This window comes from Amblyomma maculatum, chromosome 3, assembly GCF_055883805.1.
Source record: "Amblyomma maculatum isolate TAMU_Amacu chromosome 3, ASM5588380v1, whole genome shotgun sequence".
Classification (NCBI taxonomy): Eukaryota; Metazoa; Arthropoda; class Arachnida; order Ixodida; family Ixodidae; genus Amblyomma; species Amblyomma maculatum.
The window spans coordinates 67,092,805-67,115,096 of record NC_139346.1 but is presented as its reverse complement, the minus strand read 5'-3'; the positions used below and the strand labels follow the sequence as shown (position 1 = coordinate 67,115,096).

The window sequence follows — 22,292 nt, the reverse complement described above, 5'->3', positions numbered from 1 at the left end:
AACTTACTTGCTCGAGATATTTTTCCTGGTACCACTTCTTTCTCTCAGTTATTTAGCCAATACAGCGACGTTCGTTTGAAGGACGCGATCCTTCCTTGGGATAGCTCGACGCCAAAGGTTTAAGCGTTCACATCTTTCGGCGCGGAAAAGAGAGACAGTTTCTCGGTGCAGCCTTTGTATCCCGTCTTCCAACGTGGAGTGAAACACTTCTTGCCCATTCTGCCAGGACACACACAAAAAAAAGACGGAAACATAAAAAAAAAAAAATCCTGTACTTATGGACAAGCTTTAAGAAGAAAACTTGAAGAGGAGCAAAAAATTTCAAGGGAAAAACAAGACCAAACTTAACTATGAAAAAACGTGCCTATCTTCTCATGATGCCCCGAAGAAGCATCTACCCTCTCTATCCTGGTGAGGGCTACCAAAAGCGCACTTACTCATCTCCCTCCGGGCCGAAGCCATCTTAAGAGCTTCCATAATCTCTCTTGCCATATTATATTTAGATATTTTCAGTACAGTTGTGACCACGAACCTGGCCGCGCAAAGTTTCACAATTGGATCCATTGAATCTTTCTCTGTTCCATCTTTTCCGCATGAGGGTGAGCAGGTTTCCTGGAGAAGGCAATGCATCACATGCCATCCGATGATCCTTTATCCTCCCATTGAGGCAGCTGGTAGTGTGACATGGAAAATGCGTATAGAGGAAGAGTTCTTCCTAACTGTAAGGGAACCCAAGGTGTAGTTTGCTTCGCGACTCCAACGTTCGGCTTCTGACGGAACGGAGAGGAGCGGCAAAACCTATGCGCAGCCGCAGAATGCAAAGCGCGGCCGCATGTGGGCACTGAGCAAGATAATGTGGAGGAGGGGGAACAGTCATTTAGAAATGCGCGCAAAGCCGGCGCTCTTCGCCAGGGAGGTTTCTCATTTTCTGTTCCCCGGCTGGCAAAAAGGCTGATTGGAAACGTGTTTTTTATCGGTGCTTTCTAAAGCGAGAAATTATGATAAACTGATAGACTGTCATCACTGCGCGCCACTTCAGGCCCTGAAAAACGATCGCCGAGAACTTTGTTTTCAAAGAGCGCTTGTTGGCAGGCTCTGAGACATAAAAAAATATTAACGCAGATTCGCTTCTCGAAGGCGAGAGGCGAGCGGCAGGTATTTTGAGGAACCCGAGGCGGCAACTCTTGTGCCGTTAAGGTGTGAGGAGTGAAGAATATTGCGGAAACCCCAGTGCCACTCTCCTTGCTGTTCATAGAGTGAAGGGCGCAGCCTTCTCGTGGCGAATCATTTACTTGAGACACGGGGCGGGCCTCCAAAGCACGTTGTCATCGTTCACTATCTGCTCCACGTCAGAGACATGAAACCTCAGCATTTCACCCTTCTTCAAGTTCGCACCGGAAAAATAGCTTTCAAAATTAGAGGTTTCCTTAAAACGCATCGTAATTTATACATATTGCACCTTTCTTCTTGGTACTCGACTACGACAAGAACTCGGCTAGAAGAAAAACAACCGCGAGCACGCAGACACGCACTCAGATGCTGCACGGAGCACTCGAGGCAGCCGAGCATGAAAACCCTGCGCTTTAGAGGCCAAGTAAAGGCGGGGCAAGGAGGGGAGGTTCTTTTTTTTTTTTCGGTTCCTCGGCTTACAAAAGTGGGTTGTAAACTTTTCTTTTTGCGATTGCGAAAACCCCGAAATTTATGTCCCCACAATTAGAGGAAAGGAACTGTACATTCTTCTCGTGGATGCCCATTAACACACGTATACGCAGCGATGAGTGAGGCCATTTACTTGGAGGACGACTACTGAACCTCATTTGACGACAGATGTTTTTGTCAGCACCCCGACACAGTCACAAAACTAAACGTTGCCATCTACGATGAACCATTCGCTTCAGCAGGATGACGACAACACGTGATGCTACCGGCGCCGTGGTGCTTGTCTTCGGAGCGTTTTTGACGTGTTCGTTACAATGGCACAAAATACACCACCTTACCCTTTGGTTTTTTCCGACAGTGGCCAGAGGATGTTAATTCGCTGCGGCGGGGCTGCTGTCCTAAATCAGTGATCTATTTACTTTTAACGACCACTGGTTCTTAATGACTTGACTGATAAGCGAGAAGCCAAGGCATGCCATTTCTGCGGCAGTTTTCTCTCTCTCCACGAGATGAACAGTGAGGAAATGCCTGACGACTTTCGGCACAGACGGGGACAACTCTCCACGGAAACCTTTGTCTTCTTAGTTCTACAGCTGCTCTGTGCAATCCCTACTTCAGTTATCTTCTCTAGCGAATGCGCAGTTTTGAGCTCCCGAAGCAGGATCGCGTATGAGGATAGAACGATTGACATATCTATTTTTTTTTTTGAGGCAGACTCGGTTACGCGACGGCTGCTGTGGCACCGCCAGTTACAAACAGGGGTGCGAGATACTTTAACAAAAAAGGCCGAAAACCACCCCCCAATCTTTTACCGCACAAATCGTACGGAAAAGCGCGCCATAATTTATTCACTGTAGATTTTTTGTCCCTTCTTGTAATACGACGGCGGCCAGAATGCGGTTGGAGAAGGAGACCAACAACCGCGCGTGCGCACGTAAACACGCGCTCGAATGCAGCGCGGAGCAGACGACGCGGCCGCGCTGCGCGGAGGTTTTGCCAAGTTATCCACGGAGGGCGCTGGCGCACAGAACGACGCAGCTCCCCCTGACCAAGGTTGTCTCCCCTATACTCCCATAATGGAAAAATCTCAGAGATGTTCTTTAACACTCACTCAAATTAAATGATTATTTATAGATGTTAATATTGTTACGATGAAATAGCAAAGGGGTGTTTATTTACAGTGATATGGCAGTGGGATAAGGTGAAGCCTACTAGCCCCAGGCACCAACGCTTCGTCTTCTTCTTCTGCCTCACCATCACCATCCCTCATCGTCGTCATTAGCGTGACATTTCCCCCCTACTCAGACGAAGCCCTCTGGGCGTGTTCGTGAGTCGTGCGAGGCTGACACGGCTTCAAGCGGGCAACATGACACAGTTCGGTTTTGGCAGACCGGCGACCCAATGCTGTCAGGCGGGCTATCCCATAAGTTAAATCACTAAGGCGTTTGATAACCACATATGGGCCGTCATAATGGGCCAAGAGTTTTTGATGTAGGCCACGGCGCCGAATTGGACGCCATAGCCAGACTAAATCACCTACAGAGTACGTGACCCGCCGGTGACTGGAATCGTATCGCACTTTGGAACGTTCTTGTGAAGCACCAGACCGTAATCGGGCGATTCTCCGAGCTTCTTCGGCGAGACAGAGGGTCTCAGCCAGGCAGGGGTCTTCACGGCTTGTGAAGGGCAGGATAGTATCCAGAGAGTAGCGTGGCGGTCTGGCGTAAAGCAGAAAAAATGGACTGTATCCAGTCGTCTCATGCGTGGCGGTATTAAACGCATACGTGATGAAGGGCAGTATGGTGTCCCAGTTCTTATGCCCTGCGTCCACATACATGGCTAGCATGTTGATAAGCGTTCTGTTGACGCGCTCAGTCAAGCCATTTGTCTGGGGATGGTATGGCGTCGAGTGTCGGAAAGTTACGGCGCATAAACGCATGAGCTCTTCAACAACATCAGCAGTGAATTGTCGGCCCCGGTCAGTGATGACAATTCGTGGCGGCCCGTGTCGTAAGATGACTGAGTGCAGCAAGAAAAGCGACACCTGATGCGCCGTAGCAGATGGAAGAGCGGCGGTTTCACAGTAACGTGTGAGATAGTCCACGCAGATTACAATCCAGCGATTTCCATCCACGGACTTCGGAAACGGACCTACGAGGTCAATGCCTACTTGATCAAACGGTGCTGTCGGGGTCTTCACAGGGTGCAGCAAGCCAGACGGAGTTGCAGTTGGACGTTTGTGGCGTTGACATTGCTTGCAACTGGCAACGTATTGTTCAACCGTCGAGCGCATTCTGGGCCAGTAAAATCTTTCTTGAGCACGGTGGAGTGTTCTAACCGATCCCAAATGCCCAGAAGTTGGATTATCATGCATAACACGCAATACGTCCGTGCACAACGTCTTGGGAACTACGAGTAGGTATCGCTGGCCGACAGGCGAATAACTCTTTTTCCATAGGAGGCCATCATGCACACAAAAACGGCTTGTAGGTACGTTGGCTTGGGCAAAGAGAGGCTGCAGACTGGTATCATTTTGCTGTTCCGTTTTGAAAACATTCGTGTCGGGGAACGCTGGCTCGAGGGTCGATATATAATTGTCGAAATCGTCGCTTTCAGGTCCAGTCGTGGCCATTGGCATCCTAGAAAGACAATCTGCGTCTGCATGACGCCTCCCGCTTTTGTAAACCACGGCAAAGTCATATTCCTGTAACCGGAGGGCCCAGCGTGCGAGGCGACCACATGGGTCTCGAAGGTTCCGCAACCAACAGAGTGAATGATGGTCAGTTACGATAGTAAACGAACGTCCGTACAAATATGAACGGAAACGCTGCACAGCGAAAACTACAGCTAGGCATTCCTGTTCGGTGACTGTGTAGTTTCGCTCCGGCTTGCTCAGGGTACGACTTGCGTACGCGATAACATGCTCTCGTTCATTGTGCCGTTGGACAAGGACTGCACCAAGACCGATTCCACTAGCGTCCGTGTGTACTTCTGTCATTGCAGTAGGATCGAAGTGACGTAAGATGGGTTTCGATATTAAAAGAAACTTCAGTTGACGGAATGACGCGTCGCAGTCTGGTGTCCAGTTAAAAGTAGAGTTTTTGTGGAGAAGGCACGTCAATGGGTAAGCAACGTCAGCAAAGCGATGTATAAAGCGTCTAAAATACGAGCACAACCCTAGAAAACTGCGCAACTCCTTCACTGTCTGCGGGGGTTTAAAAGACTCAACAGCGGCAGTTTTCTGGGGATCCGGCATTACACCATCACCATTGACAAGGTGTCCTAGCACCAGCGCTTGGCGCTCTCCAAAGCGGCACTTTTTGGAGTTCAGAATTAGGGCGGCGTTGTGCAGGCAATTCAAGACACGTACTAGACGGTCATTGTGTTCTTGGAAGGATTTCCCAAATATCACGACATCGTCCAGATAGCAAAGACAAATGTCCCATTTTAAGCCGCGCAAAACTGTGTCCATAAAGCGTTCGAATGTAGCTGGCGCATTACACAGCCCGAACGGCATAACATTAAACTCATAAAGGCCATCTGGCGTTACGAAGGCTGTTTTTTTCTTATCTGCAGGGTCCATTGGAATTTGCCAGTAGCCAGATCTGAGATCAAGACAAGAAAAATAGGACGCACCAGAGAGGCAGTCGAGGGCATCGTCTATGCGAGGAAGAGGATAGACGTCCTTTTTCGTAACAGAATTTAAACGCCGATAATCGACGCAGAATCGCCACGAACCGTCTTTCTTGCGTACAAGAATAACAGGGGCAGCCCAGGGGCTAGATGACTCCTGTATCACCTTTTTCTGTAGCATGTCCTCCACTTGCTCATGAATGACTTTGCGCTCAGATGGGGACACGCGATATGGCTTTTGACGAATGGGACGAGCCGAACCAGTGTCGATGCTATGATGGGTCCGATGTGCAGGGCGAGAGGTTGGTCCATCTGTTTCAGAAAAGTCAAACATAGGCGAAAAAGGTAGAAGAATATCCACAAGAGTACGGCGTTGAGGTGAGCTGAGATCGGCGCTGATCATGCGGGAGATTGAAGTTTCATCAGCAGGCAAAGGTACGATGGCACTCGTAGCATCTGTGACCAAAGCAACGACGTGGGGCACATCGGGTCCACAAGAGGCAAGCTTCAATCCCGTTGGTAAAACTGCGGGCTCGGACGATGGGTTGATGGTCCATAACGAGGCACTACCATGATGCACGGATATCATACAGTGAGGGATAATTGCATTTTTCTTCAGGCATGCTGAGTGAACTGGGTGCACCATGGCCTGGAATGAAACCTTCTCAAGAAGTGGAACGGACACGGGGACGAACATGGCAGACAAGGGTGGAACTACTGTGTCTTCGGTAATACTAAAAACTGTTTCTTCATCACGGCCACTTTCAAAAAGTGTCGGCAGATGCGAGCCATCAAAATGAACCTCTTGACTTCGGCAGTCCACGGTAGCGCCACAAAACTTCAAGAAGTCCATTCCTAAAATGATGTCATGCGTAGAGTGGGGTAAGACTACGAATTCGGCTTGAAAAATTGCACCACCCACAGACACTTGCGCACTACACACACCCAGTGGCCGCAACGCCTCTCCACTCACACCACAAAACGTTGAAGCACGGTCATATTCAAACATCACTTTGCGTCCCAACAAGCGCCTAAACTGATTACTCATCACAGACACAGTCGCACCCGTATCCACCAAAGCTAATGTATACACACCATCAATAAACACACGAATTTTGTTTTTGAGCATTATAGTTGGAGGGATGTTGGCACACAGCACATTTCCAGCGGCCTCACCCCCATTGGTCGCGCTGGTTAGTTTTCCTGCTGATGATGCTGAGGCGACATGGGGCGCCGTCGTGGTGATGGAGAACGACGCGCACGGAAGGCGGGTGGTGGAGTAACACTTCTATCAGATGCAGGGGAGTGGTCGCGGATATTCTGGTTATGGATGTTGCGGTAATACCCACGCTGAGTATTTGATTGTTGAAAAACGGGATTGTATTGCCGATTGTTGGGTACTGTTGGAAGCGCCGGACGGTTATAGCGAGGTGGGAACCTACTGCGGCAGTATCTGGCGATGTGACCTTCGACGCCGCAGCGGTAGCATATCGGCGGAGAAGGTAGAAAATGCTGTTGCGAATAAGAGCAGGGAACAGCTGGGTGCGTCGTAGGTCTGTCTGAATGCTCATACTGCTCAGGAATCCTGGTAGATCGAATGGAAGATCTATGGGCACTTGAGGCGACGTCATACCTTGGGGCGTCAGGCACCGACGCATTCCGGTTGGCGAAATGCATAGGAGGATAGTCAATGGAAGCTGCAACTTCAGGAGCTTGTGGGAAAGGCTGAACGGTAATCGCTTGTGGTGGTGAAGCCGGCCGTCTAGATACCCTCTGGACAGAGACCTCAGCAGATTCGTGCAGGGGAAGTGGGTTGAGCCGCAGGAGTTCTTCCCGCACGATTTGCCGGATCGTCGACGGAAGATCTAGTTGGGCGTGGTCATCAAGGCTGGCCACGGTAGGCACGTTGGCCAGCCGCCCAAATTTTGGCACAATACGACGCGTTCTCAGAGCTTGAAAAGCGCGGATGTGTTTAATGACATCGGAGACGGTTTCAAGGCTGTCTTTGGCGATTAAAAAGTTGTATACGTCAGCCGCGATACCCTTCAAAATGTGGCCGACTCTATCTTCTTCGGGCATGTTGGAATTGACACATCTGCACAATCGGAGGATCTCTTCTGTATAAGTGGTACAAGTTTCATCCGGCAACTGAGCTCTTTGGGCAAGGGTCTGCTCAGCCCGTTTTTTGCTCGGTACAGAGTCACCAAAACGCTGTTTGATCTCGGTGGCAAACCGTTCCCAAGTTGTCAAATTGTCCTCGTTATTCTCGAACCATGTCATCGCCGTGTGAGTTAGAAAGAAGACGACATTTGTGAGCATGGTGATAGGGTCCCACCGGTTGTACCGACTAACTCGTTCATAATGAAGTAGCCACTTCTCAACGTCCTCACCTTCCTCTCCTGCAAAAGGTCGTGGTTCCCGGTAAGGCTGGCAGGGAATAGAGCTGGAGGGGGCAGGCCTGTCACCAGCCTGGCTTGCAGCGTCGCGGCCGGCGCGGTTAGAATCGCTGTGGTCCATGATGTTTGGAAGCGGTGGCAGTCCAGCAAGGCGGCGACTACGTCGAAACTCCAGTGGTTCTTGCTGCGCCGTACTTGGGGATCGAACGGAGCACCTTCCACCAAGTTGTTACGATGAAATAGCAAAGGGGTGTTTATTTACAGTGATATGGCAGTGGGATAAGGTGAAGCCTACTAGCCCCAGGCACCAACGCTTCGTCTTCTTCTTCTGCCTCACCATCACCATCCCTCATCGTCGTCATTAGCGTGACAATATGTTGAGATGTTAAGCATTAAGAACATCAAGGAAGATAGCTACAGCTAAAAAGTTGAAATAATTATACTGTTTGATGTGGTTTACCAGATCCAAACCACTGTCTTGATAACTTCCACTTCAGCACAATCGAGGTATGCCTGATGGGGGTTTCGCCTTCTACACTTCTCTCACGTTCAGGTTTATCACTGAAATGCATTTACCAGCAATTCATTTCCTATACTTACGCCACTGTCTGTTACTCCATATGCATTTTGATCTAACAAAGAGCTGAAGGTCGTCACCTTGAAGCTTCATTTCTCGTCTACAGAAAACTTTTCCTTACCGGTCAAAAAGTTACAGAACAATTTTTTTCCCAACAACCAAATCATTGTGTGCTACTTGGCAGTGACCCTGTTGTGAGTACAAACATTTCTGTAGTGCTACCAAAATTTTGCGTAGTTACGACAAAAATGTATCGCGGAACTAAATACTACAGAAAAGTAAAGCGGAAAACCTACAGAACTACGAAAAGTACTACACAGCTAATAAAACTCCAGTTTGTCAGCATTTTCGGAGTGGCTCTGTTGTTTTTCACTTAGTTATTACATACTAATATTAACTAAATTTTATTTATAATTGTCATACTATTTCCGGGAGCATGCCTTCCCCTTGTGCTGGTACTGCTATTCGGTAATGTGGGTTGGCCTTATAAACTGATGTCCGGGAAGTAGGCGCTGTAAGCGCACACATATGCAGAAAAAAAAAAGAAACTGAATTTCCCTTCCATTCAAAATCATCTGATCTGCTATTAATGTTTAAATAGAGACCGATTGCTCTCTTTTCTGAAGTACAGTTTGTAATAAAGCAGGCAGTAAACAAAAAGAACGTACCGTGGATTCGTCCGCACTGTCCTTGCTTCAGACAAAGCGATGAAAAGGCACAGTCCACCAAGGCGCTATCGCCATGGTCCTCGCCTCTCGTGCGCACGAGGTGCGTGAGCGAAGAAGAGGCTAATTTCCTTCACCGCTGGCTGCTTTCGTGACAAGCCCTAACCCAGGAGAAATGATGCCCGGATATCTTCTCGCCGTTTGTCTTCTCGCCTCGCTCTTCATGGCGGTAAGTAACTGCGGAGCTTGCCCTATGGTACGTATCAAGACGCTTCGCAACGGCCAATAATTGCGCTAATCGGGTCTTTATTCATCGAGGTGCCTTCTCCTCGCTTGCAGGCGTCATGGTATCTATATACACTCTTTAAGACAACCACTGCAGCGACGTGATTTAGCACAGGTGGGGCTGCATGGTTGCTCGCATTAGGCGTAATATGTTCGTAACCTTAAAGATGACCTCATTCGTTTCGCCTTGGACGAATGCCAGCCCTATCTGGGCATGCAACTGAAGTTTTCGTCACAGTAGATGACTGTCTCTGAAGTAAACTCAGAAATGCCCACATTTTCTTGTCATGTAATCTCGTTCACTCTACCAGGGGACGTAGAGGGCCGCCTTTGTTACAGAGGTTAAGCAACTACTTCCTTCCTACGTTACATTTGGGACCGGCAATGGTTCATGATTGCACTTCTTTATGTAGTTATTGCTCAAGTTTTTTTTTTTTTTGTAATCTTACCCTGAACGCAATGATAAAAATAAAGTCATGCGACGCTGTAGCATTCCAGATTATCGCGCTGCTGAATTCTTCTAAATGCCTTCGGAGCAGGACAGGTCCTTTATGGGAAATAAAACAACAAGAGGAAAGAAGCTCATTAGGACCTCAGATTTCTGGCGTCTGGGACACTTTTCAATGAAAGTTGAGCACTACGCATTGCTTCTTTTCAAAGTGAAAAAAAATGAACAGTCATTTTTCTTGGTTAAAGCGAAGGCTGAGCGACTGCTCTTCCTGATTATGCTGTAGATTTTCCGTTTCTAGGCGACATCGGATGCTTAGGCGCTAGCTTGAGCGACGATCTCGTCTGTCTTCGCGTGTTTCTTTGGTCCCCTCTTCTTTTGCGCAGTTTTACTGCTTCGCTTCAAATGTATCAACTAGCCTGCCAGAACCTCTTAGGGCGGCTTCTGCTGCGGGCTTCGCGTGACTTTATTCACGGGTCCCTTCCCGGTTAGCTGCGAGTCGTGTTCTCACTGTTGTGGAGCTTCCCTGGCTCTATTTTCTTGGTAAGCTATCTTGAATTTGTTTTTCTCAACGAGCTGTACCTATGGGTGATCTGGCATTACTTGGCAGACGTTTGGCAGCATTGTGAGTACCATGATGCGGCATGTTCGGCTCTTGATCCATGACTTATTCGTTAGACTCAGCATCCTATTTGTTCAAAATGACCGCGCGATCTTGTGACGTTACCCTACAGTCCTCTTATGCCACGTTATCCAGCTGCCGGTCGTAAATGAACACCTCACATAGATATAATGGCCGGCTTTAACCATATGCCTTACGAACATGCTGCCCTGGCCCGGTGCTGCGGGCTTGATTTGCATTTCCACGATCCTCGGAAGTTTCTAACCCAACTTCGAACCTGAGGTGAGCAACCCGATTTGCACTTTCTTCCAACTACGTAACACTAATGCGCTACCATGTCGTCACACACCCCATCGACTAACGAGTGCTCGGCTATCTCAAGTGGCTCTGTCTTTTCAGGTCAAAGGTCAAGGCTAAGGTTTCCTGTTCAACGCTGGTTACACTATTGTTTGACTTCGAAGGCTTACCTTCGAAGTCAAACTCAAAATCAAACTGTTTTCACGTTCAGATAGAGGTAACGCTCAAAGAGCCGTGGCGTTTGGCCAATGAGGGCGCCCATTTTATGTGGATCGCGTCTTCTAAACAACTTATCTCGTAGGCAAGCATTAACAGCGATGCTCAAGGTAGGCGTTCGCCCGCAGCCCGTTGGAGCGAGCAACCGCCCGGAGACTGCGGTCCTCCTTCTCAAGGCGGAGAACGCCAGCCCGGTGTTCTTCTGCGCCGTCTTCGTGCCTGCCATCAAGGACGTGCCCAAGAAAGAGGAGGACTCCGTGAGTACGCACGAATACTTTAAGAGCACTACACTGGGGCGGAAATACCTCCACGGGATGAGATCCTCTTCAGGCTCATCGATTAAACGAAGGTCGATATCTACCGGCGAAACCATGATTTCAGTGAGCTATAGGACATATCTCCTAGTGGATGAAATCATGAAAACGTCTAATAATAAATGTCATTTAATGTCACCTAATCATGTAAAGCCATAGGACATGTTACTCGAAATCCTTATTAGCCTGTAGAGAACATTTCTTCAGATTTACACGGGGAAACTCGAGTGCATCGATGCGCATAATGATGCAAGCACGCCCATTCTTGACTAAAATGACGAGAGGGACTGTTTCCTGCTCAGCTGTTTTCCGTTCTGCCTTCTGAAAAATATTGCTGCTTGCAATAACACTATACAGAGTAGAGTAGGTTTATACTGCTTAGCTCTCGCCGGACTGTACTTGTTGGGTAGACATCCGTCTGAAGCAACAAGGTGCGGTGTGAAGCAGTGCGGTTTTATCATCCACGATCTCTTTTTGTGCGCAGGAATACCAACCGTTCTTGAGCGTGCTGAACGACACGGACTGCGACTACGAACGGCGCTCTTTCGAGGGTAAACTGGTTCTGCTGGAGCGCTGCGACAACTCCACCAACGACGAGGTGATCCAGCAGGCCAAGAGCGCCAAGGCCACGGGAGTCATCATCGCTATCAACGCGATGCGCTCAGTAAGCTCTCTCAAAAGCAGAATGACGCCGGCCTCTGTAAGGAGCACACAGTGCATGGGGAAATCATCATCCTGCACTTCGTTTTTATTATAACGAGACCTATAATACAATTCTTAAAACAAATGTGAAGGGTCGTAGGAAAACCAGTAGTTTCCAAGATTTCCGTTCCGGTAACGGTTCTGGACGAAACTATGGGTGCAAGGAAAGTAAACACAGAAGTCATAAAACCTAAGACGGCACTCAGGGCTTCCCCAAAACACAGCGATATTTTGATCACGATATACGCCCTTCCGAGTTTTTTTTCTGTTGGTTTAGCTCTCACGGACACTGCCGCCGTTCACGTGAAAACTGCCTCTCGGAAAGTGCTCGTCTAAAGGAATAACTTTCCTGATTTCTTTTCGTACAATTCACACAAACTCATTTCAGTTTATGTGAGTTATCTCCAGCTCCCGGTGAAATAATGCCCATATGTTGGACATGCTTTCTATGTGGACAAAGTTGTAGTTTGTCATTTTTTTTTTCACACGTCCTCCAACGCCTTGCTGACGAGAATAAGGAGCCAAAGCCGTTTGTACCCTAAGCAAATTTGCGATCTAAAGGATCATATTCGAAGCCTACTGTGCGCTGAGCACATAAACAGCCACTGCTTCAAATGGACAAAGCACACCAAAGAAACAGTCTCTCTACTCAGTTTTCAAAGATAACCCAATATATCGGCAAACAAGGCTGCGGTGTGCAACTGGGAGTTTTCAGGAATACTAATGTGCAAAGATGTGTATTATACGTGTGTCCACCGGCGCAAACTCTAATACCAATTATTCATTGCACACTTCTGATTGGACAATAGTAAAGGTCCTGTAAAAATAAGAGAGGTAAATATTTGTGTTTTCATGCAGGCTGATGAAACGAAGACCGACATTAAGAAACTGGACATTATCGCCGGCTTCATTAACAATGTGACCGCGCAGAGGATTGCGGTAAGTGCTCGCGGAACAGTCGGTGCTTAGTAACGAACACTACTTTAAGTCACATAGACAAATAATCTCTGATTTTACGGGCCTCTAATTGTGAGCCTCTAATAAGTATGTAGTATTATGTAGTTATCCTTCTAGCTGGAAATTTTCGCAAGGGAGCAGTTGACGAGCTAATAATCGAAGGGAAGTGGCGATAGAGAGCCGTGGGGAAGCGGCACAATGGTAGAAGGCGACGCGAAGGGGATCAGGTGGAGCGGAACTGCCAGCAGATGCATAAATGGATTCCATGAGCTAATAACATGCTTGCAGAGGTGCCGAGAACGAAATTGTTTTAAACGTCTAGTCCAAAGCTCAACTTATGTTCATACCTTTAATCTACCAGCATATCATGGAATACATGCTAGGGCAGCAGCAGCAGTAATCAGTGACAATGTGCCGAGTTTTTTTAGGTGACGTTTGATTTAGTGCAGCGAAAACTGAAGAAATATTAGGGACAGTGCAATGAATATTTCCATGCCTTACCAAATTTGTACGCCCCACAAATGTGAAACACATCAATGTGTTTCGTCAGCTGCATTGGAAGATGGTAAGCTTGTAAAACGCTTCAGTTTAGTCGGTTTGGGTCTTGTTTTTTTTTTATGTAAACAATTCTAAATATATGTACACTACAGTGAATAGCTACTCCCGCCTTAGGCATGAAAGAAAGTGTTAGAAAAACATTTAGCGATGTTCGTTAGCGTTGTTCCGATACAAACTGTGCTCCTCGCGCTCTCTCATTTCTATTTAGCCTACTAAAGTTGGCAGCTCCTTTCGTGTTCCTAATACATTTCGAACATCTCGATCCTTTTTTACTTAAGAGAGTAAGTGCGAGGCAACACCTTATTTCCCACATGATGTTCCTTGTAATGCGGACGCATAGGAACAACAATCTGACAACAGGGGCAAATTTTCTGTCGTCTGACGAATGAAAAAAGCAAAAACAAAAAGCCAATCAGTGTGCCTGCAACGGATTCGTAACGCGTTTCCCTGAAATAGGGCTGGACCCTGTGCTGAAGGCTGTGCGTCAGGAGGGTTTTAAAATTTTGACCAAGGGAAAAAGCGTAAAATATTATTTTCTGGACATAATATTTGTTTTTATTTATGGAATGCTTCCCTCATAATTATTTACATGGATTTCTTCGTCACACCGTAGTACGTGTCTTGTTTATAAACTAATCTAAAATAACTCGATTTGCTTCAGAGCTTTTTCATTTGTAAAATTCTGGTTTGAACGAGATGGTAATGTTGTAAAGTTGTGCCATCGATTTTTATTTTTTTCTTCTTTTGTTTAAAGCACTTACTGCAACTTGGCTACAAAATAAAGACTTCATCATTAAAAACGACACATGGAGGGCAGAGACAAAAACGATCTTTCCTGATTAGTCCTCCCAGTCGAGCATATTACGCGCGTAAAAAGGAAAATAAAGACACATGTAATAGCCAGGGCAATAGGAATTATTTGAATGAAAAAGAAAACATGTGTATTATAGGTAAGGCATATACAATTGATAACTCCCTACCACGACTATGGTTAAATATAACAGTTATTGAAGATGCAAAAAAATCATTGCATACAAAAGCTGGGGTCAGCTTTTACCCTAATATGTGAAAACAGGGCAATTCATGACAGCATGAATAAGAAAATGTGCATTTGTGCATTACAATATGGAAGCATGGTATATGCAAGCCAACATTCGAACATGCTTATGTACCATACAGCCAATACTGAAACTTCATACAAACACTAGTAAGTAGGACACTTGTAATCTGTTTGTTTTTTTTTACATTTTTTGATGGCACAAAATTAATTTTATTTTCTCTTTTGCTCAGTATATAGTTTATTTTGTAGGACTTCATTTGCTCCCCATAATTTCTTATCTTTTACACGCAGCCTTTTCTTGCTGCATGTAAAAGCCTGAATTACGGATATAAAGGTTATTTAGGCATGTCATATGAAGTAGCTGATATAGTAATACAAATTATCAGCTCCGAATATCTTCGAGAATATTTCTTATTGATGGTAAAGCACTCAAAATTTATTTTCAAACGTCTCCTATTTCCATCGATGAAATACTGCAAAGCCTTAAAGGACCAATTGAAAAGCTATTTAAAAAAATTATAAAATGCGCACGAGCAATAAGTATTCCATCAATCCCCTCTGTAGCGCAAATAGGCTTATTATTGCTGGTAAAGCACTTAAAATTTATTTTCAAACGTCTCCTATTTCCATCGATGAAATACTGCAAAGCCTTAAAGGACCAAGAAAAGCTATTTAAAAAAAATTATAAAATGCGCACGAGCAATAAGTATTCCATCAATCCCCTCTGTAGCGCAAATAGGCTTAAGATAGCTTCATTAGCACCGGACATGGGCGATCGAAAATGATACGCCTTTTCTCCCCCCACAACTCAACCTACGCCGGCGCCCAAGACAAAAAGTCCCGACGTCGCCGCTCCTCACCCCGTCCCCCTCGCCTAACTTGGGAGCGCCCAATGAGTGTGCGCGGCCAGCAGCCCCGCTGACATCAGTGGGATGTTAGCGCGCGGAGGTGTGTCGCCCCAATCGGATGCAAGCTGGGGGAGTGTGCGCTGGGTCCTAAAATACAAGCTGGGTCTTAAAATACAAGACCATGAAATAACCCAGAGTAGCAGAATATAAATATCTCGGGGTATGGGTAAACGAAGGATTGACGTATATATTGGAAAGCATGAGAAATCAAGGCCAAAGGACGAAGAAAGGCCGGGATAATGAAGCATATGGCATTGTGGGGATACAACAGATATGAGGTTTTTAGGGGTATTTCGAAAGGAATTATGGTGCCCGAGCTTACTTTCGGAAATGCGGTTTTGGGCATAAAATCAGAAGTACAGTCGACATTAGAAATAAATCAGAGAGCCGTCGGAAGATTAGCACTAGGTGCCCACGGCAAAACCACAAATGAGGTGGTACAGGAAGGTATGGGCTGGGCATCTTTCGAAGTATTGGAAGCTCAGAGTAAAATATTATATGAGGAACGCCTGAGGAAATTGGACAGTAACAGATGGGCAGCTAAAGTATTTAGATATCTATACTTAAAAAGCGTTGACTCAGAATGGAGGAAAAGAACTAGGAAACTAACCAGTAAGTATGCTGGTCGCAAGGTCGAAGAAATAAAGAGCGTTAAGCAACAGGTGAAAAACACAGAAGGTAAAAGTGGATAAATTCGGTGAAACAGAAACCGAGTGTGAAATTTTACCGAAAGTGGAAAAGGTAGACCAGGAAGGAAGCTTTCTTTGATAACTCAAGAGGCAGTGCCCTACTTTTTGAAGCTAGATCAGAGTGCCTTAGAACACGCAGCTACAAAAAACTAACAATGAACATGACGCATGTGCTGTGTGTGGTACCTCCAGTGAAGCATTTGACCATATTATACTCGAATGTAATGCTATCCATCCGGAAGTCGATGCAGACGTAGTCTCTCTACCTGAAGCTCTGGGGCTTAGAGTTACCAGTGGCCGGGTGAATAAACCGGCGGTGGAAGCTAGCAAAAAACGACTGGAAAATTGGTGGCTTAAAAGCAGAAGTGACATAATGTTAGTAATGTAGAAACAAAAATTTAATAATAGAATGATGATATAGTTAACCAATCTAAAACAATAATTTGGATATGGGGAGAAAAATGAGCATGATAGCTACTGCTACCACTCCGTTTTAAAGGGGACGCTCCTATATTCCATCCATCCATCCATCCAGCTGTTCACAAGGAGCACTTTTTAATATGCAAATTGGTTGGTTGGTTTGTGGGGTTTAACGTCCCAAAGCGACCCAGGCTATGAGAGACGCCGTAGTGGAGGACTCCGGTAATTTCGACCACCTGGGGTTCTTTAACGTGCACTGACATCGCACAGCACACGGGCGCCTTGCTTTTCGCCTCCATCGAAAAGCTGCCGCCGAGGCCGGGATTCGATCCCGCGTCCTTGGGAACAGTAGTCGAGCGCCGTAACCACTGCGCCACCCCGGCGGGGAATATGCAAATTATCGGCTCTAATAATTTGGCTCTAATACTTACAAAGGCCACCTTTATAGAATTCTTGCATTGAAATTTTACTACAAGCAGCGTTTCAGGGACACTTTAACGCCCATGTCAAGGTAAGTAAGCTGGACAGTGTATTCGCACGGATCTCGCAGAGCTCTGTAAACAAGAACTATCAGTTACGCCTGAACAAGCGCCTCAAGGTCATACACCATGAACTTTACTGCCAAGGTGTTCGTTTAGCGGCTTCGAAGTCTCCAACCGCAGCGAAACAGCACATTTCGGTAAAAGCTGACCGAACATCGACTCGAACAACCTGCTCTTTAAGAGGTCTTGCCTAACGATTCTCACGCCACCCTACTCCACGCAGCGATACGACGACCGGAACAACCAGAGCTTGATGGGGAAGCTTTTCTCGACCCCGACGACCTTCGACTGGAGCTTCATGGTCATCTGGAGCATCGCCATGGGCACGGTGGTCGGTGGCTCGTACTGGTCCGGGATCGTCCAGCGCTCTCAGTGAGTGCCCGGCCCATTTCCCGGAAAAATAAAATTCGTAAGACATTTACGGCAGCCGCTAATACGAAACTTCAGCATAGCGCATCGTCGCGATTGACCGATCTGTCGTCCGCTTTCCTTCTCACGCTTTCGCGATACTCCCATACTAAACTACCATCTTCATGGTTTTGTACTACCATCCCTCGCCGTTTTCTTCTTACTGTCTTCGCTATCGCCGTACTTTCATTCCCCCCTTTCTCCTCGTTCGCTCAGTTATTTATGAGGCCGAATTCGACACGGGCTTTGAACCAGCAACGGGCTCTCAGCACCGTCCAGAAAGACAAGAAATAACTGCCAGCTGGGCTCCTCCCAAACTACTTCCCGATTGCGCCCTTCCTCGAGACCAAGGGAGAGCACTCCATTTCCCTACTTCATAGGGAACCAGCTGGGCTAATCTCTTCACGGCTCCTAACATCCCTTTGGTATGTCCCCATGCCTCTATCAACTTGGGGCACTCCTCCGGGGGAGAGGGGACCGTAGAGACTAATCCGTTGCGACACCCTACGACGGCAGCTCTTTTTATACAAGTATGCTAATTCGGCCGGGTTGAAGCGTTTGCATTTTCGAAACATCGCCCCTATAGCCCTGGTGTCGTCTCTCTGTCTACTTTTTGGCCCTCGTTTGTTTGTTTTAGCGCTTCGTTTCAAAAAATGCAAGCTCTGTTTACGATCGTAGAAATATACTGTTAAGGCTATATTTTTATAAAGAAGAAAACGAGCTGATGGACTCCGCCTCCAGGCCGGCAAGGTTTAAGCAAGGACCCGCAATTGTAAGTATTACTTCTTACGACACTCGGCTTGCAACAGAATTGTCCGCTTCCGGCTGTTGCATTTTCGACGTTTAATATGATTTCAATGTTACTTTCAATGAACGTGATGCGCTCAGGTAGATTTCGGAAAGGCCAAAAGCGCAAATGCTGACGACGATGAAAGGAGATGCATGCAACAATAGCGTCGGTTTTATGTGCCTTTGCTGTCCCCGCCCTCATCCGGCGATAGCTCTAATATTCAAAAACCACAACACCTACTCATCTCTCTGCTAGTCCTGCTGCACATGTGGAGTCGACATCCAAAGCGTATACCGCATTTGGGTTTTCCACCACTCCTATTCTTCTTCATTTTCGGCTTGGTTTGTCTTTTTTTATTTTCTCTCTTCATTTGACATTCTGTTAAAATTTATTTGCCGCTGCTTTTCTTTTAATGATTTTTTATCTTTCGGGGTTCCGAGTGAATGCACCAAAGTATTTCAAAGGTTAGGCTCGTACATTACGAAGCTGACGCATTTGCACTGGTCACCCTATAGGCTGAACAGGCAAGTCGAACATTTGTGCGTTGAAATTACCGCTGGTGTTTATTCGCCGTGGAAGATTGCACCTACAGCTCATGATTCTATTTTAAAACAACTCAAAGCGGCCTAGATTTTATGCTTCCTCCGGATTCATAGAGCACAACTGAGAAGACGAACACAGACAGAAAGAATAACACAAGATTTAGCTCCGGTACTGTAACCTTCTTTCGGTCTGAGTTCATCTCTTAACTAGCGCTATTATGAATACGGAGAACTCATGATTCCTGACAAAAGTGCCTAAATATAGCGCCAACGCTGACAACGGAGGAAACGCATGTAGACACAAATATCCCTTCAGCCAAGTGCCAAATTTAATGCTACTTTTTAATTTTAAAACGTTACTGTACTGTAACAGTAAATGCCCATGGTTGCTACTATTGCGCGTGCAATATTTTGTGGTGGTAAGTTCAAGCCCAAGACGTCATAAGGCACACACTTTGACATCATTCTTTGTTTTACATAATTAGCTTACATCATTAGATTTTATATGATCGATTTGACATCATATGTGTCATATGGGACCTAGATTTGCCCGCACAAGTGATGCCAGACCTATTACATCAATCTTGCGGTCTTTAATGTGGGGAAATTTTGTACACATTCTTCAAACTTTTCTCCTAATGTCCAGGGAAAGAAATATAGACTGCATGAACTTCACGAAATGCCTACACTTGTTACTAGACATATTGTCTAAATAACTGACATATCAAAACAAAGCTTGAGTCAACAAAAACAGCATGGTTCTCATTACATCATGCACCTTGAAAAAGATTTTCCTCAAAAAGTACTACGAAAATTCGCAAGTGCTATTTAGGCAACATGCTAGAAATACGAAAAAAAAAATTCCACACTTGTCGCTTAGCACAAAACTTTTAACATCTTGATAACCAAATTCAGATCGAATGACGGACTTCTATACAGGCATGCGAGACCATAACGAATGAGTGTGCATTGGTACCACAAAGAGTTATTTTGGTGAAAACAGATCGCGGAACTGTAGGGGTACCATGATTTTCTTGTGTCTAGTTGCTGTGTAACATGCTTGAAATATTGAGCCATTTTACTAACAACTGATTTTGAGATGTTTGTGTCTAACGTAACATGATTGATCGCTTCATGCACTCTTGTGCCTTTCCGAAGCTGCTTTGCCTTTCAATGCTGTTCCTTTAGGATACATTCAAAAACTGCAACCCTGAAACACAGAGTCAATTCGAACGAGCGCAGAGCCCAAACTGCGGTACAAGTGTCATTCAAGCAGCCTAGCCTTTCCACTTACGAAAAGAGTGATCTCTAATACTATAAAATGCTGAATTCTGCGTAAGCGTTCTTCTAAGAGCGAAACGAGTGGACGGCTTAATAGCGATAGTTAACTAGCCAAATGGGAACGAATAACACAAGAATAACACGAATAACACCTGTTCTTGCTTTATCCTTTGCTTTGTAGCATCAGGAGCTCTGCATTGAGAACTCTTCAGGGTGGTGTTCATGAACATATATGAAAACTTTGAGGCTTTGAGCGAATGTGCATGGGCTAGTCAGAACCCAGTTACAACAGGTATACAACAAATGCGAGGAGGTAAGCTCCGGGTGTTAGTCACACTGCCTGATCTACTAATGAGATAGCATTAGTGACCACGTTCTTAGAAACTGTGGCTGGCACCCTCAGTCCCTCGCGCAAATCGCTGATTATCCCGTGGCCTGCTGCAATTGTAACAAAAATCCTTGAGTGGTCGTGAGCGGTCACGTGACATTACATACCCTGTCACCCAATCAATGATCGACCAGGTCATGTGATCTTGTGGCGTCATTGCCATTTTTATTATTCTGTGAATTTTGTAGTCGGGTCAAGACATGCTGTGGCAAGTGGCGGTTGGTAGTTGACACGGCCGAGCCCTGACTGGTCGGTGTGCTGTGTGACGTCACAAGATTACTTCACATGGCCGAGTGGACAGGTGCTCTAGCAGGTGGCTCTTAAACCAGAGTGCAAAACAGCATTACAAAATGCTTCTGAGGAAGTAGCAGCAGTTTTCCTCTAAAGAAAAAAAGGGCGGTCGAGCGGAATACGACCGTTCCTTTTGGGCTGCGAGCCAAATGCGCTTCCTTTACACCACTGAGAAGCATGTTGGCTGCAATAGTTTAAAAGCAATATGAACCCGCATCGTACTATATAACGAACAGTATGCACACATGTTATTGCAACGTTTAGCTAAATTAGGACCACTTATTATTGCTACTAGACACCGTCGTACGAAGCACTAAATTAGCACTACAAAGTGTCACTGCTACTTAGCCCCGTTACATTCTAATCTGCTCACTACTAAGCAGCAGCTAATTAGGGACATTGCCAACAATGCCTAATGTCCACATGGCAATTTAATTGCGTCAGCTGACTCATAGTGAAGCATGTCTTAATTTTCATTCCTCGCCATAATACGTTCTTCCGGAGTGTCGAAATTGCGCCGTCCGGTGCACTTATCCGCCCACCCAAAAGAACTACCGTGGGTGCGCCCTGCGCCCACAATTTCGCATGCCCTGCGTTCTTTCCCGATTTAATATTTTCGTTTTCTCTGCTTTCAGGTACGAGCCGAAGGTCACTAAGCCCAAGAAGAAAACTCGACGAACAAGCAAAAGCAACCAGAAAGTGGCAGACACCGACGCCAATGCGTGAGTTTTAGATCGTTCCGGGTTCTAAATTTGCGATAAAGAATTGCAACTTTTTTTTTTTAACTGCTGTTTCAATATCGTGAATGCGAAACAAAAATAAGAGAAAAATCCTGGTCTTTTTTTGATACAGATGCCGACTTGATTCCGACTACCAAACATAGCTTCTCAATATATTGGGGCTGCCGAGGAAAACATCCGGTTATAGCTGCTGGAAAATCCTGGTTGATTCTTTTTTTTTTTTGTTATAAGATGCCGTCTGTTGAGCAGCAAGTTGCGCAATTATTTATGAGAAAATACTGTTATCATAAAAGAATACTGTTATCACAAAGACTCAATAATTGAATAGGCTCTGTTATCAGACTGAAGAGTTAACTCAAGTGTAGCTTAATCTCTGAGGTTAGAGCGCCATCTCAAATTGCTTGTGAAAACAACGGAAGATTTCTTAAGCTGCATTTCATTTAATTTCTGGCCTCAGCTAGTTTCTCAAAGCTTAATGTTTATTGAAAGAAGACTCACCGTCATCGCAACTATAGACAGCATATATTGGCTCGACTTGCGAATTGAAGCCCCTTTCCCCCATCTAACCTTGTTCAGTGCTCTTTCATATCGTGTAGCCATCTTCTTTCCCTCTTTATACCCTACCCTAATACCTGTAATTCAGTCAACACAAACTATTGGGGATGGCGATGTAAATAAATATCGTCGTTCGCTACAGACGGGTGCATATTTTGAAATAATATATATAGAGCCACTGCCCCCCCTCATGCTATATTAGCGTCCCCCCCCCCCCCCCCGCCTACTGCTATACTTATTCCTTCATTTGATGACGGCTCACCTAGCAAATATATTTAGACATATTAGTGCTCAGTGAACCGTGACTTATAAACTGGCAGCCCTAGTTTACCGTTCAGACTTATTAAGC

The 22,292-nt window shown here is 45.9% G+C and overlaps 1 protein-coding gene across 1 annotated transcript in view; it reads left to right on the top strand.

The window, feature by feature from the left end:
* Positions 1-10,899: 10,899 nt before the first annotated feature.
* The window catches only part of LOC146194892 (signal peptide peptidase-like 2A), a 51,608-nt gene continuing 40,215 nt past the window's right edge, over positions 10,900-22,292 (top strand). The window contains exons 1-5 of the mRNA XM_084596661.1: positions 10,900-11,055; positions 11,597-11,776; positions 12,673-12,753; positions 17,172-17,320; positions 21,284-21,370. Of these exons, the coding sequence (XP_084452787.1) occupies positions 10,900-11,055; positions 11,597-11,776; positions 12,673-12,753; positions 17,172-17,320; positions 21,284-21,370 (653 nt within the window). The remainder of the gene's footprint in view (positions 11,056-11,596; positions 11,777-12,672; positions 12,754-17,171; positions 17,321-21,283; positions 21,371-22,292) is intronic.